This window comes from Solenopsis invicta, chromosome 8, assembly GCF_016802725.1.
Source record: "Solenopsis invicta isolate M01_SB chromosome 8, UNIL_Sinv_3.0, whole genome shotgun sequence".
In the NCBI taxonomy this organism is placed as follows: domain Eukaryota; kingdom Metazoa; phylum Arthropoda; class Insecta; order Hymenoptera; family Formicidae; genus Solenopsis; species Solenopsis invicta.
The window spans coordinates 22,161,807-22,179,190 of NC_052671.1; the positions used below are offsets into that span (position 1 = coordinate 22,161,807).

Genomic DNA, 17,384 nt, shown 5'->3' on the forward strand with positions numbered 1-17,384 from the left:
CGCGCCGCCGCCGAAGGGTGAGACGAACGTCATCGACACATTGTAAAATCACCGATTTCGCGATTAAATGCGGGTGACGCCGCGGTAAGTTAATCGGAGTAACGTCGTCCGTAATCATCCTGTATTCGCGTACGGTATTGTGAAGACCATTAGAGTCACAATTTCCGCAGCCGCGACATCGCTCGCCCGATTCCGCCGTTTAACGTAATTTTCAATTTTCCGGTATTTGCACCTGTATCGCCACAGCCAAACCGTTGTTGTATCGTAAGTTCGTGTGATTGTATATTTGAATTTTGTGTATTTTTCCGGGTAGAACTTAGCATAATAGCGATAGTAGATAGATAAATATTTATTATTTCAGCTTACAGAAAGCCAAAGGAACTTGGTTTACAATCTTTATCTTTAACGCACGCATCCATCCATACCTCGTTCCATTCCATATTAGCCTATTTCTGTTCCTACTCTGCTCTGTTTTATACGCATTTCTCTCTCTTTTCCTCGCGCCTGCAGTGCTAATTACACCTCTCTAAACTTATTCTTTTACCTATCCTTGCTATAGTTATGAGCAAAAATGTTGCAACACATTTTCTTCGATGGTTTTTGGAATGTAGACTTGCCCATCGAACGGCGAACGTAATTGGTTCGTACCTGTGGATCCAACCAATTACGTTCGCCGTTCGATGAGCAAGTCTACATTTCAAAAACCATCGAAGAAAATGTGTTGCAACCTTTTAGCTCATGATTGTACAACACGACGCAACAGTCCGCCCAGGCAAACCCACCCCCGAACCATATACAGCAAATCTGTCTACCCGCACAAACCCCCGTACCGCACCGCACCTATACCTATGCCTATGCCTAATCCTCTTTCCTTGTTATCTCCTAATTTACATTCTTCTTTCGCGTATCCTCACAATTTTTTCTTTCTTTGTACCACAATTCTTTGGTTCCTCCCTTCCTTCTTCTCGGTTCTTCTTTCACCTTCCTTTTTTCTCCTTTCTCTTCTCTTTCCTGCTTTTTATTCCAAGCATCTTTAATAAGCTTTATAGCCTCCTTTCACCAGCCTTCCAGAAATTACTTAGTATCCCCATGCAGAAATGCAAAAATTACGCACCTTATAGAATTATTCCAATACAACGTGACAAGAATTACCCACAATGTAAATTTGTTGCTGCAAAGAAAATTCACAACGCACTTCCATCTCTTCTGCATCCACCTCTGTTGTCTTGTTCCATACAATTCTTTTCCAACCTCTGTAAGCTCAGTCTCCAAAAACAAAAGATCCGATTCCGTTTCTCTTTCATTAGCAATCCAACAGTTTCCTTTTCTTCTAATTCTCATTAAAATTCCGGTTCCTCTTTCTTTTCTGCTTACACCTCTGTCACATCCTTGCCCTATTTGTTTATTCTATTTCTTTTTTCTTCCTGTACTTTTTCCTCCATCTTTTATGCTTCATAATTTTAATTTCCAGTGGCCGGTGATCTAAGTTCTCTCTATTTCCTCCTTCATAAACCAAGCCACTTAGGATCCTTAATTAACAAATTACTTATACATTTATCTATACCAGTAGTTCTCAAAGTGGGCGATAACGCCCCCTTGTGGGCGCTGGAGTCCTACAGGGGGGGCGGTAAAGATCCTAGAGGAACTTCGGGGGCAATGAAGCATTTGAAGGGGGAGGGGGGGCGATGCAATGGCTAATTTGTGTTTTTGTAAATACTTAAAACGAAAATTAAAACTTACGTACCTACATTAATATATCGGTTATTTCGTTATCGTTCCTGCCCTGTTTGATTGCATAAAACAGTGCTTGCAACGATCTACACATTTCGGGTCGATTCCTGAAGCAACGCCTACTGCCTCCCCCACTACCGCTCGGCAGAGCGTTTGCCGCGTATTCACGAGCTCGACCTTCGAGCAGCGAGCGGTAGTGGGGGAAGCAGTGGGTGTCGCTTCAGGAATCGACCCGAAATGTGCAGATCATTGCAAGCACTGGCATAAAATAAATAATTCATCCTGGTTTTCGTAAGTAGCCCCCGAGTAATCAAGTTCACACACGTTTTCGTAAACAACGCGATTTGTAGAATTCTACATGAAGGGGCAGGAACATCGATGCTTGTTCTGACTTGCGCAGTTCAAATTGCGCGTCACATGAGATAATCGACTTCGTGCATGTTTGTCTGATTCCTGTCGGTGCGTGCTGCTTTTTGATCCTATATAAAAAGGCGTAGTGTTTCTTTTATTTTCATTTTACGTTTTCGCGCGCAATCGTTTGCAAGTCTTTTAAAATTAATTCTTTACTCATATTTGTGAATATAAAACCATGTCGGAAGCAAAAAAGAAGAGACGGCAATACAGTGCGGAATATATTAAATACGGATTTATTGAAAATCCTACAAATCCATCTTCGCCTTTGTGCCTTCTTTGTCAAAAAACATTTTCCAATGAAGCAATGAAACCTTCTAGGCTACAAGATCATTTGAATAAAATGAGTTCAGATAAGAAAGACAAAGATGTGACATATTTTCAAGACCTGGAAAAGAAGTACACAGCTCAGCCGACTGTATCAAAACTTTTTTCAGCAGCTTCTAAACAAGACGATGACGGACTTCGAGCTTCGTACAATATCTCTTTGTTAATTGCTCAAAAAGGCAAACCACACACTATTGGCGAAGAGTTAATTTTACCAGCAATAAAAGAAGTTATAACTACCGTGCTCCATAAGCCAGCGACAGATATTATCCGAAAAATTCCTTTGAGCAATAGTTCTGTGCAAAGACGAATTGATGAAATGGCTGAAAACATCGAAGAGTCATTGTGCGATTATTTGAAGACAAATCAATTCTCAATTCAGTTGGATGAGTCCACTTTACCAACTAATGAAGCATTGTTGTTGGCATACGTGAGGTTCATTCAAGATGAAAAAATATCTCAAGAACTATTATTTGCAAGAAATTTAGAGACTGATACGAAAGGAGAAACCATATTTAATACACTGGAAAAGTTTTGTGATGAGAAAAAAATACCATTGAAAAACATTATATCAGCGGCTACAGATGGCGCTCCGGCCATGGCAGGGCGTCACAAAGGCTTCATAGCATACTTAAAAAACAAAGTTCCAGATGTGCTCGCTGTACATTGCGTTATTCATCGTCAACATTTGGTTGCGAGAAATTTGAGTGAACGGCTATTTCAGTCACTGCAACATGTCATCAAAGCAGTCAATAAAATCTGAAACAACTCTTTAAATGACAGATTATTTAATCAGCTTTGTGTTGCTAATGATGAAGATTTCAACCGATTGCTGTTTCACACAGAAGTGCGTTGGCTATCAAGAGGTACTTGTCTGACTCGATTTTACAATTTGTTTGACTCTGTGATAGAGTTCTTGGAAAACAAAGACACAGAATTGCGCGACAACATCATCACATCAAAAAATGATATTGCGTACTTGACAGACCTGTATAAATTGTTTAATGATATCAATCTCCAACTTCAAGGTAATGACTTGAACTTGATTAAAACAAAAAATGTTGTTGCTGCTTTCGTAGCCAAACTCCTCTTGTACGTGAAAAATATTGGCAGACATGAGTTCCACAATTTCCCTAATTTAGCAGCAGCATCCTTTAACAACGATGATTTGCTTGTTTACTGCCAACAATTGGAGAATCTCCACAGCGATTTCAAAGATCGATTCCAGGACATTTTAAAATTGGAAATACCGGACTGGGTGTTGGATCCTTTTTCAAATGTCAACACTGCAGGATCATCCCATTTGGAAGAAGAACTTATAGAACTGACAACGAACGAGGAAATAAAAATCAAATTCAAAAATGGCTACCAAGACTTTTGGCTACAAAAGCCAATCCCGCAATTGTACCCTGGATTGTGGTCGATTGTTCAAAAGTTTTTGATAGCATTCTCATCATCGTATTTGTGTGAACGTGGATTTAGCACTGTGGCAACGTTGCTAACTAAAAAAAGAAATCGTTTGCATGTTACTGAATGCGGTGACTTAAGGCTGTTTTTGAGTAAATTTGAGCCTGATATTGACAAACTTGTTAAAAACCATCAGATTCATCCTTCACATTAGATTAGTCTTGTTTTTTAGTGTAGTTTGTGTTTAAATTTAAATAGAAATGTTTTTGTTTTTATTTGAATAAAAGTTTTTCTAAATATTATTTATGGAGCTGCGTTTCATTGATCTTATTAAAACAGTTTTATTTGAAACTAGTTGACTCTAACGACTTTGTTCGCGTGGGATTAGTACTTTTTTCCCATGGAAACGCAACCCTTTCCCGCGGTAAAAAGTAGTCTATGTCCGTTCTACAGGTTCAAACTATCTTCATACCAAATTTCATCTAAATTCGTTCAGTAGTTTAGCCGTGAAAGCGTAACAAACAAACACACATTTCGCATTTATAATATTAGTAAGGATGTAAGTTTTAATTCAGAAAAAAGATAAGACACATATGACACAATAGGTATATTTAATTTAAATTAAAGTAGTTTCGGGGGGCGCTAGAAAATAATTGATTCTCAAAGTGGGCAGTAGACGAAATAAGTTTGAGAACCACTGATCTATACCTTTACATTTCCATTATCTATACGTTTACTTTCACAGTATCTATATCTCTATCTATATCTATACCTGCTCCTAACTCCTATCTTACATTCTAATTGTTTTTCGTTATTTCTTTCCTATACATATCACTCTTCTCACGGTCTCCGTACTTCTATACATTCTTACCAATCTCTTTTCATTCATTCATTCTCTCATTTACAATATACCATTCTGCCTGATTTTTTGCATTACTTGTTGCATTTTCCTATAGCTGTTTCTGCCTTTATTTCTACCGTTTTACCGTTTTATTCTTCTAACCTATTTTCCTAACACTCTTATTCTTTGCCCTTTTTGTTTTCCTTACCTTTTTTGTTTAATTCCTACCTTACCGGCCCCCCTAGATTCTCCCGCCTCATTATCCGCCCTAACCTATTACTGTTCCTCCACACATATCTTTCAATATCTCCGTAAATCCTTTTCCCCTACATCTGCCTCCAATTATCCGTCTTCTCTACCTTCTTACCTCTCTAATTTATACTTCTTTACTTTCTAATACATTTTTAGTGTACTACAACACTCATGCTTAGCCTCACTCTATCTCTATCCACTTTCACATGCCATTGCGCCACCAAGTCCCATAATAGCGGTAGTATTTGTGAGAGAATTGCGAGATCCTTGTCTAGAGTGCATGAATTACTTCGCGATATTCCATCGTTGATGTGTGCATCTTCTCTCACGGCTACCGTATCGCCGAAATTATTTAATCTTTCCGCGTGCAATTGTCGCACGGCATCGCTCAATAATTTAGACGCTCCGCGTAACATCCCGCGTTACATCTTGTAACGCATACCGCACGCCGACGGACCGCCGTAAGATCTTGTATCTTACTAAACCAAAAGTTTCAAAATACATGTTATATTTTTACTGTTAATTCTCGCCTAGTTATTGTGTGATTCTCCCTCGCTTTCTTAATCACCACTTGCCCGCACCGACTCGCCTCGCGCCTCTATCGACTTAGCGGGGAGCTGTCGGCTTGCCGTACCGTCGACGTACACAGCGATTAGCGTTCACGTGATTTCGGGAAATTAGCGATTCACGAAGAGTGGCACGCTCTCTCGTGCTTGGCGCCCAGTTCTGTCACGCAAATAATTGCTAGAGACAAATAATTATCGCGTACTCAAGCTAAGCCGTGAGCGAGCGACAAAGACTTGTACCAGGTGCGTGAAACCACTGTCTATCACTATATGTGTGTGTGTGTGTGTGTGTGTGTGTGTGTGTGTGTGTGTGTGTGTGCGCGCGCGCGCGCGCGTGCGTGCGTGGGTGCGTGCGTGTGTGTGTGTATATTAGGTGTAGTAAAAAGAAATCTATTATGGAAATCGTCGAGTCCGACCATCATGTAAGCACTGTTTCGATTGCCCAGGAGCTAAACATTGCATACAAAACCGTTTGGAACCACTTAAATAAGACTGAATAGAAAAAGAAGCTCGATGTATGGGTGCCACACGAGTTAACGCAAAAAACTTTATGGACCAAATTTCCATCTGCAAATCGTTGCTGAATCGCAACAAAATCGACCCATTTTAGAAGCGGATGGTTATTGGTGATAAAAAGTGGGTCACTTATAACAACGTCAAGCGAAAACGGTCGTGGTCAAATTGCGGTAAGCTGGCGCAAACGGTGGCCAAGCCAAGATTGACAGTCAGGAAAGTTTTGCTGTGTATTTTGTGGAATTGGCAGGGAATCATCTACTATGAGCTGCTCCCCTACGGCCAAACTCTTAATTTGGACCTGTACTGTCACCAATTGGACCGTCTGAAGAAAGCAATCGCCCAGAAGCCGCCAGCTTTGGCCAATAGGAGAAGAATTGTGTTCCATCAGGACAACGGCAGGCCACACACATTAATAGTGACTCGCCAGAAGCTCCGGGAGCTTGATTGGAAAGTTCTTATGCAACCACCTTATAGTCCGGACTTGGCACCAAATGATTACCATCTGTTCCTGTCTATAGCGAATGATTTTGCTGGTGAAAAATTCGCCTCAAAAGAAGCTTGTGAAAATCAACTGTTCCAGTTTTTTGCCAATAAGGACGAAGGTTTCTATGAGAAAGGCATAATGAAATTACTTTCAAAATGGCAACAAGTTATCAAACAAAGCGGTGCATATTTGACCTAAATCGGATTATTCTAACTATGCTAAATAAAGCCTTCAATTTAATGCAAAAATAATGGATTTCTTTATACCTAATATATATATGTGTGTATATGCAGAGTATATCTTAAAAAGCCCACAAATTATATAGCGTTATATCTTGCTAAAAACTAAGTCGAAAAGTCCTGAACTATTTTTTTTCTATAATTCTTAATAAAGCAGTAATTACTAAGTAAAACTAATCTAATCAGCGCCGTTCTTCAAAGACATATGTCGGCAGAGCAAAGTTGTACAGGCAACTAGCAAGCGGCGAGCCGGGATAGCGCTCACGCACACTACTAGACATGCGGTTCACCGATGTATGTCTTTTTAAACGACAGCGGTGATTGGATTAATAATTACTGCTTTATGAAGCATTATAGAAAAAAATGGTTCAGGACTTTTCGACTTAGTTTTTAGCAAAAAATAACGCTATAAAATTAGTGGGCGTTATTTAAGATACACCCTGTATATGTGTATATACAGATTGTCCTAGAAAGCTTGGAATCACTTTTAAGAGCAGATTTTTTAGAACATTCTAAGAAGAAAATCTGTTCGACAACCGAGATTGGTTGAACGGAGCGCCGGTGTTACTCAGAAAAAGTGCGTGGTTCGAGATGCAAAAATGAGTTCTTTATATTGTCGGAAAGAGAACGACAGCGCGACAGTACGTAAGGTATTTAGAGAGTTCATGGACGACTTGGATTCATACGTATGAAAGAGCAAGATTGAAGGAGTGGTAAGAGAGTGGAAGCAAGAAGGCGATGTGAAAGCAGGAGCAAGCAAGTTTTAATAATTTCGACAGATGGTTTAATGAGTTTGTGTAAAAAAAAGTAGTGTTTTTCGTGCATATATAATCGTGCACATTGTTACATTAAGTTAGCTAAGCAACGTGAGTATTGCCCAAATACAACAGCGGAAACTTTGCGAACACAGTTTATATTATCGCAGCTTCTAATGTTTTTTGTGCGTCTTGAGGCGGGCATGCGAAAGAATGTCCTTACATTCGCATTTAACTCGCACTTACTGCACGGACTATATTGCTCACTCGCGTTAATTAACAAACTATCTAAGCGCTTCCGTGCGATCTCACAACGATCAATAAATACGGATGCGTCTCGCTCGCATGATATTTTGATCGAATCTGAATCGGCAGCTATGGAAAAGCCGCAGAGCTCCCGAATCTTCCTATGAGAGAGGAGATAGCCTACGGACTTAGAATGTCCACTCGGGAATCACATAAATGCGAATTCTTATTATCGAGTAAATCATGCGAACGAGCAGCTTTTAAACACGAATAAGCTCGCTTAAATTTACCGAAAAATGTAGAACAAATAATGATAACGAAAATTACAATAATGAGCAAGCCTTACAATAATAATAAACTAAGATCTAGGCATGTTGCTATAAAGCAAAACGCGTGAATTTAGCGTATACGATAACATAGTATACGATTCTTAACAAAATCCTAATACAAAAGTTTCGAAGGTATAATGGTCCAAATTATACGCGATTAAAGTTTACGAATTACAGAGCTAACATTTCGCGGGCTCACGCATGGTGATATGACAAGATACCACAAGAGTACCTCTTGACATTGAGGTTGTCATATAAATATAGTGACATTTATATTAAGAAATTATTATTGTAGGGAACATATTTGTCCATTATATATGCATAATTAACGTTTTCAATCAAATATCAATTTAATCACAAAATATTACAAAAACCGTTGAATCAGCTGTCAAAAAAAATTAATTACCATGTTAATATGATAAGAACTTTTATAGTAATATAGATATATAAATGTCACTGCGTATTTATATGACAACCTTAATGTCAAGAGGTACACCCACAGTCATCGATTCTGCCCCTCGGAAAATTTTGCAAACTAAGAAGTCACTATCTTTCTACATACTCGCAGTTCATGATTAACGTAACGTCAGAGCTTACGGCCGCGCCGGCCGCTTGCGATCACATTTGACAAAAAGGCGAAATAACCTTTATGTCAAATACGATAAATTTTCGGACGTTAATCCGCGAACTCGAGTTTTGAAGATAAATATAATTAATAATTTATCGTGATGGATAAAACGAGAGGTGAACGGGTATGCCATAGAAGGTTTGAGATAAACACTAGATTACTTGCCGATATACACAGCTGATAATTAAGGATTTTTTTACAAAATATAAATTTTAAAATCTTATACAATAATAATGATTCTTAATTATAATAATTTGAATGGCGGTGAAAGAAAAAACGATTTTTGGAGAATGGTCCACATATCGACAAATATCCTTCCGAAGAATAAGCCACGGTGTCTCATGGATGTTGAATTTGCAGTGGATTTGATTGTAGTGCGTTAGGTATCGATGTGTATAATTGCGTATTTCCAACGAGAATCGCTGTAAATATTATATAAAATACACAGTTGAATGTAAGGAATATAGAAATTTTTAATTTGATATTTTCAGAAGTTTAGTTGCGCGCTGGTAAAAACGGGACAGCTCAGCTTGAGGCAGGCACAATAAAAAAAAGGACTTGAGACCTATATGACGAATCGCACGTGTTAGCACGTGCAAGACTTTGACTTACACGCGCGCTTATCTGCATCAAATCACCACTGTAGTGACAGTGTCGTGTCATCTATTGACTGTTCACAATGTTAGATTTCAAATAAGACTTATGTGAGACATTAGAGATAGTATAAAAGCACGAAGATGGACAAAGCGCTTTAAAGGCTGTCAATGTTACTCTATTGTAAAATTAAGATTTGTATATATGTAGAAATTTCATCTATATAAAGATTTTTGTAATTTATTTTGTAACTTATTTCTATAATTTATTTTACTTACAAACGTTTTATCTGAGTATTTCTGTAAGAATTTTATAAACTCGTATGTTCATATTAAATACAATACAAATATAAATAGAATAATAATATATAATATTAATACATAATATTTTGTACTATATATTATCTATATATACTATATATTAATATTTATATATATTAAAATAATATATATATATATATATATATATAGTGTGCGTGCGCGTACCCACCCCCACCCACCCCCGCCCACCCACACACACGCACACACACACACGCACACACACACACACACACACACACACACACACACACACACACACACACACTATATATATATATATATATATATATTATTATCATTAAACATTATTAACATTAACATTATTATTAACGTTATTAAAGATTATTAACATTTTTTTTCTATTTTTTTACACTTTTTTTATTTTACTCATTTTTTGTGTGGAACGGTGGAAACATACAGTTCAAGAATATTACGAAAAAAAGAAATTTCTGTTATAGTTCAGTGCAGCGTGAAAATTGCCAGGAAATGGGTGCAGAAATATGAAGCGAATAAAGATAATTTATTTTAAGACCGAAGACATTTCAACCTAGGCCAAACATGTACGACTCCGGTTGAAGATGAAGCCATTATTCAGCAGATGAGAGCAAACCCGTTTCAGCCTGCTAATAAAATAGCCTAAATACTTGGGTTAAATATATCAGGTCGGGTAGCTCAAAAGCGACTTCATGCTGCGGGAATAAAGTGTCGTAAAGCTGCAAAGAAGCCCCTTCTAACACCAAAACATAGGACTCAACGAATGGACTTTGCAATGGACCATCTTCATATTACAGATGAAAAATGATCAAAAGTGATATGGATGGATGAAAAAACATTCTCCAGTGATAAAGATGGACAATATCGCGTCTGGAGAACAGATAATACTAGATATGGACCAAATAATGTTTTGCCTTCAATGTCAAGTGGTCATGTCACGGCAGCATTTTAGGCATGGATGTCAGCTGACGGTCCAAGAGACTTAGTGGAAGTCGGAAGAAATTTTAACGCTGAGCAGTATGTAGATATTTTAGATGGTGTAATGCTGCCCAGTGTACGAAGACGCTACAATGAAGAAGAGTTTCCTAGAATTATTATCATTGAAGACAACAGTCCAATCCATATTGCTTGGATCACCAAAGCTTGGTATGAAGATTATTCGGAAATTCTTCTGCTAAGTTGGCCTACGAGGTCCCTAGATCTCAACAAGATAGAAAATCTGTGAACAGAGATGGTGCGAAAGTAGATGCTCAACGTTGTCGACAGAAGAGAAGATCTTCTGCATCAAGTTAATCTAGCTTAAGCTGATCTGCAGTTGCGTCCTAATTATGGGCAATTGTTACTTCCATACGCCAGAGGATACTCAAGGTTGCGTACGGATTAAAATATTATCAATTATTAATTATTGCCATTGTTGTTCTAAGAGCGATGTCACTTATACACTTACATAGGAAATTAGAAAGAACCGTAGGGCAAATTATAAACAGCCGAAATTGTTAAGACTAGTGAAGCAGCCGTGGTTTAATCTGATGAAACTATATATGTGCCGAAAAAAACTGAAAAACAATTCAGATAATTTGATTTAGAGATAATACTTAACACTCCATATAATTTATACAGTTTCTTTTAATACATCAATGTGTTACCTCTTAATAATTTAAAGCATTTTCCTCCGTGTTTAACACGTCAAGTAACCTTTGGCACATGGAACCAACAATTGCTTGGCAATACTCGGGACGCTGACCGGTCCAAGCAAGATGCATTCGCTGCAGAAAGTCTTCTTTTCTGTGGACAATGTTAGGTGTCCACCCTCGCACCATTTCTGCCCACAGATTCTCTATTACGTTGAGATCTGGAGACCTCGCAGGCCAATTTAACAAAAGAATTTCCGGAAGATCTTCGTACCAAGCTCTGGTGATCCGAGCAGTATGGATTGAGTTGTTGTCTTCCACGACGATAGTTCTCGGAAGTTTTTCTTCGTTGTAGCGTCTTTGTACACTGGGCAGCATTACACCATCCAAAATATCTACATATTGCTCAACGTTAAAATTTCTTCCCACTTCCACTAAGTCTCTTGGACCGTCAGGTGACATCCATGCCCAGGATGCTGCCGTGACACTTGACATTGAAGACAAAACATTATTTGGCTCATATCTAGTATTATCTGTTCTCCAGACGCGATATTGTCCATCTTTATCACTGGAGAATGTTTTTTCATCCATCCATATCACTTTTGATCATTTTTCATCTGTAATATGAAGATGGTCCATTGCAAAGTCCATTCGTTGAGTCCTATGTATTGGTGTTAGAAGGGGCTTCTTTGCAGCTTTACGGCACTTTATTCCGGCAACATAAAGTTGCCTTTGAGCTACCCGACCTGATGCGTTTAAACCAAGTATTTAGGGTATTTTATTATTAGACTGAAACGGGTTTGCTCTCATCTGCTGAGTAATGGCTTCATCTTCAGCCGGAGTTGTGCATTTTTGGCCCACGTTAAAATGTCTTCAGTCTTGAAATAAATTATCTCCATCGGCTTCATATTTCTGCAACCACCTCCTGGCAGTTTTTAAACAGCACTGAACTATAGCGGCAAATTCTTGAATGGTGTTCCCGGCGTCCCACAAAGATGTAATTCTTAATAAATTTTCTTGCGTTGGTTTAAACATTTTCAACTCAAATAATAACTAATAACAGTGATTTTTTCACGTTTTTAAAAAAATGTAATGTCAAAGATTGCATTTGTTTTTTAACAAGCGATCTTAGACATTTTAATATCATTAAAGTGTGGCATTTATTGTTTCAAAAATAGTTTCCACCGTCCTACAAAGATGTAAAAAGAATGTGTAAAATAAAAGTGTAAAAAAATAAAAAATAAAAATAATGTTAATAATATTTAATAATGTTAATAATAATGTTAAAGTAAATAATTTTTAATGATATTAATGTAAATAATGTTAGTAATGTTAATATTGTAAATTGATTTGCAATAAAAATTTATACGAGCAATTCTTCAAATATTATTTCAATTTTTTATAGAACTTTTCAATTTTTTAAAACTATATTTAGGAAAAACACAATTTTAACGAGCAATAGCGCCTCAACTAAAAGTTCATCGTCACAAGAAAAATCTAATGACAGAGTTATTGGTCTCTAAAGTCAATTTAATTATTTGTGGTCCACCAGAAAATAATTACACAACAAGAGAAATGTAAATTCTACTGTGCAGCTTTAAATGAGTATTTAAACGAAATAGGCATTTCAATATATGTTAAAGTGATTGATACAAATATTGTGCAAAAGAGAATTTTTAAGATAACTTGTATAAATAATGTTACAATATGGAATTAAAGAGCAATCTTAATTAGCTTTGAAATAAAAGACATTACTTCAAGTATTACATATACTAACGTTCATAAACAAATTCTAATAATTATTTTACCTGCAGTATTATGTATGACAATACTATGATTTTTAAGAATACTACCGAAATACATGCTAAACATATATCTTTTACAATTCTAGTCAATTATGTACTAATCATATAGCAACATTTACGTTATCTTTTTATATTTACATTTTATTTATAAAAATTTCAATTACAATACAATGATGAGCAATAATACATGTGTAAGTATTAATATCTGCAGTAGGAATACTTATACTACATATTAATATTTATATATTAATATGTATTATTATAATATTGTACTATATATATATATATATATATATATATATATATATATATATATATATATGGGGCATTCTCCGTCAAAAAGGCCACCCATGCTGCCCATTTCAATTTTTGAGATAAAATGTTCGAAAAGGGCTTAAAATTTTTGTTGAAATGTCTATTTTTCGATGCCGTTTGGCCTTTTGGGAAAATTCAAAATGGCGGACCTAATATCACGGCTAGAATGAAAAAAGCCTTTGAAAAAATACATAATAACGTGAATAAATGTGCAAGATATGACGTAGCAGAGGTCTAATCCTTATGTGTAAGTGTGTGAGTGTGTGTAAGTGTGTGTGTGGGGGGAGGTGGGGGGAGGGGGGATACGCGCGCTCATACGCGTGCGTGTATAAATGAATCACGTAAAAATTCTTGCTCAACATGGTCTGGCTATCAAGACATTTGCATACAAAATTTCGAATCATTTCATTATCCTTGTCCTGAAAAAGTACGTCACAAAAAACCTACGGTACAGAAAATATTGTTCTTTAAAAAACATTTTCTCCACAGAATAATAGTAAGATTACTTAAAATTACTTTGAAACTTATATTATCCCTCATAACATTTTTTACAATTGCAAATGTTGGCAACAGATTAGTTAGTAGAAAAACCGCAAACAGAAAACATATTTTGTTATAGTCAATTATGGTAGCACACTTTTGTTAATATGCAATAATCTTGGTAAAATATATGACAGAGTGGTTAACAGTAAGCAAATGTCGAACATATTGATGACAGACTGTTAACAAACGCCAAGCAGTTTTTTTATTGCAAATAGTGTTAGCAAACATCACGTAAAAATGCAGCAGCATCTGTTGATCAAAATACATAAGATTGACAGTCGATAGCGAACAAATCAATCGAATATATTGACGATATATTCATTGCATGAACCCAAAAGATCTATCTTTAAAGTCGTACACCTGCGAGTAGTACGCGGTATCGCCGCTAGATGGATGTGGCAGTGCTTATATCTCGTACATAAAAAACTACACATATGGAATAAAAGGCACAGCAATATTTCTTCATTTTTCAAATTTTCTCGTCTTGTTTTGGATTAGAGAACCTCATCACAATACATTTATTAGTCACAGAATTTATCGAGTTAATTAATTATAGTTTGCAATTCAGTCAATCAATAAGTTTTTTTATGTTAAATAGAATATTCAACTCACGTTTTTGTCTCTTCTTTATCGACTTTTACTTTTTCTACAATTATTCTAATTATCTCTTACCTGTACCACATCCAAAATAAAAAATGTCGGCTAAATCTCGTACAGATAGATGTATGAATCCATTCAAGAAACTTGGTGAAAAAGGACATTGTGGTAAAGATTTACGAGTGATATCAAAATTCATTCGGGACAAATTTCCTGAGATACCGACTAATTCTAAAATTTGTTGTGCATGTAGGACAAAAAGTAGGACTGAATATGTTGATATGTCTTTAGATGAATCTAATGATTGTGTCACAAATATGGAATGTGAATATGGAAGCTCATTAACAATGGATATTGATAACTCAGAGATTTCTTATAATGAAGACAACATTCGATCACCTAGAGAAATTGAACTGGAAGAAATGCTTGATGGTCTTAAACAAAAATTTTCCACCTTGAAACACAATGATCCTTTAAGGGTGCGAATTCTCACTATAGCTCCGTCGTCTTGGAGTGTGAGAAAAATAGTAAAAGAATTTGGTGCATCACGATATTTAGCAAAAAAATCTAAGGAATTGAAATTCAACCATGGCGTATTAGCTGATACTACTAAAAGAGTTGGGAAAGTTTTACCGCAAACTACTGTTGAAAAAGTAATTGAGTTTTATAATAGTGATATAAACAGCAGGATAATGCCTGGAATGAAGAATGCCATTTCCTTAATAAATAATAATAAACGGATAATAGTGCAAACACGTTTTTTACTATTAAATTTAAAAGAACTGCATGCCTTATTTAAAGAATCCAACCCAAAATATGATGTTAGCTTTAGTACATTTGCTAAACTTAGACCTAGAAATTGCATACTCCCTGGGGCTTCTGGAACACATTCCGTTTGTGTTTGCACAATCCATGAAAATGCCAAGTTAATGATTGATGCAATTGATGTACGGAAACTAACAGAAAATATAGACAAGCCACTTTCCAATTATAAAGATTGTTTGAATGAAATTATATGTAAGAAATCGAATCCTGGTTGCTATCTTGATAAATGTCATCAATGCCCAGGTACTACCAAGCTTTCTACAAAGCTTTCTAAACTATTGGACGATTCATGCATTTCCCATGTTCAATGTTCTTTATGGACCGGAACTGATCGATCAACTCTATTAACGCAACAGTTAAAAGTTGATGAGTTCATAAACGAGTTATGCAACAAATTACAAATTCTGAAATCTCATTCATTTATCGCCAAACAACAAATGCTTTTCATTTCAGAAAAAAAAGAGAATCTTTGTGAAGATGAAGTAATTGTCATGTTTGATTTTTCTGAAAACTATTCATATGTTTGTCAAAATGCCTCACATACATTTCACTTCAACAATGATCAGTGTACTGTGTTTCCTGTTATTTACTATTATAAAGATAATTCTGAATTGAAGCACAAGAGTAATGTATTTTTATTAGAGAGTTTGAAACACGATACCGCTGCCGTTTATACTGTACAAACATTATTAATTCCAGAGATTTTAAAAAATGTCAAAAATCTTGAAAGAGTATTATACATGACGGATGGGGCGAAACAGCATTTTAAAAATAAATTTCAGATTGCTAACTTAGTGCATCATAAACATGATTTCAATATTCAAGCAGAATGGCATTACAGTGCGACTGCTCACGGTAAAAGTGCTTATGATGGCATTGGTGCTACTTTCAAAAGAGAGGCATATAAAGCAAGTCTTGTTGCTAAACCACAGGATGCAATACTAACATCTCAAGTTCTTTTTAATTGGGCTAAAAAACATTTCAAGAACATAAAGATTTTTTATTTAAAAAAAACTGACCATGAGAAGATAAAAAGAAAACTTAAGAAGAGATTTGAAACTGCACCGTCTGTACCGCAAATTCTTAAAAATCATGGGTTTATAGTTGTGGACGAGAATAAAGTACTAATCAAAAGGTATTCCAATGATACAAATGGAATACTATGGCATTTATGAGAACAAAAGTAAGAAATATAGGATAAAAATAAAAAAATATTTCATGAAACATCTATTTACATATACAGACACACATACACATACACGCACACACGTACACACGTGAGAGGCAAGGGAACTCACGTAAATCAAGCACCCCAAATGTGAGAGGCAAGGGGACTCACGTAAATTAAGCACCCCAAATGTAAGAGGCAAAGGGACTCACTTAAATCAAGCACCTCGAATGTGAGAGGCAAGGGGACTCATGTAAATCAAGAACCCCGAATGTGAGAGGCAAGGGGACTCACGTAAATCAAGCACTCCGAATCTGAGAGGCAAGGGGACTCACGTAAATCAAGCATCCCGAATGTGAGAGGCTAAGGGATACGCGTAAATCAAGCATTTCAAACATAAGAATTAAAGTGACTAATATAGATCAACTATCTCAAAAAGAGGAATATAAGTATAGTATAAGTTTCAAAGTAATTTTAAGTAATCTTACTATTATTCTGTGGAAAAAATGTTTTTTAAAGAACAATATTTTCTGTACCGTAGGTTTTTTGTGACGTACTTTTTCAGGACAAGGGTAATGAAATGATTCGAAATTTTGTATGCAAATGTCTTGATAGCCAGACCATGTTGAGCAAGGATTTTTACGTGATTCATTTATACACGCACGCGTATGAGCGCGCGTATCCCCCCTCCCCCCACACACACACTCACACACACTCACACACATTCACACACACTCACACACTTACACATAAGGATTAGACCTCTGCTACGTCATATCTTGCACATTTAGTCACGTTATTATGTATTTTTTCAAAGGCTTTTTTCATTCTAGCCGTGATATTAGGTCCGCCATTTTGAA

At 36.3% G+C, this 17,384-nt stretch overlaps 1 protein-coding gene across 1 annotated transcript; it reads left to right on the forward strand.

Annotated features, from left to right (window-relative positions):
- Nucleotides 1–2,320: 2,320 nt before the first annotated feature.
- On the forward strand, nucleotides 2,321–4,090 carry LOC120358578 (protein ZBED8-like). The gene is made up of 2 exons (XM_039453173.1): nucleotides 2,321–3,217; nucleotides 3,266–4,090. The coding sequence occupies exons 1-2, from the start codon at nucleotides 2,321–2,323 to the stop codon at nucleotides 4,088–4,090; spliced, it is 1,722 nt and encodes a 573-aa protein (XP_039309107.1).
- Nucleotides 4,091–17,384: the final 13,294 nt, after the last annotated feature.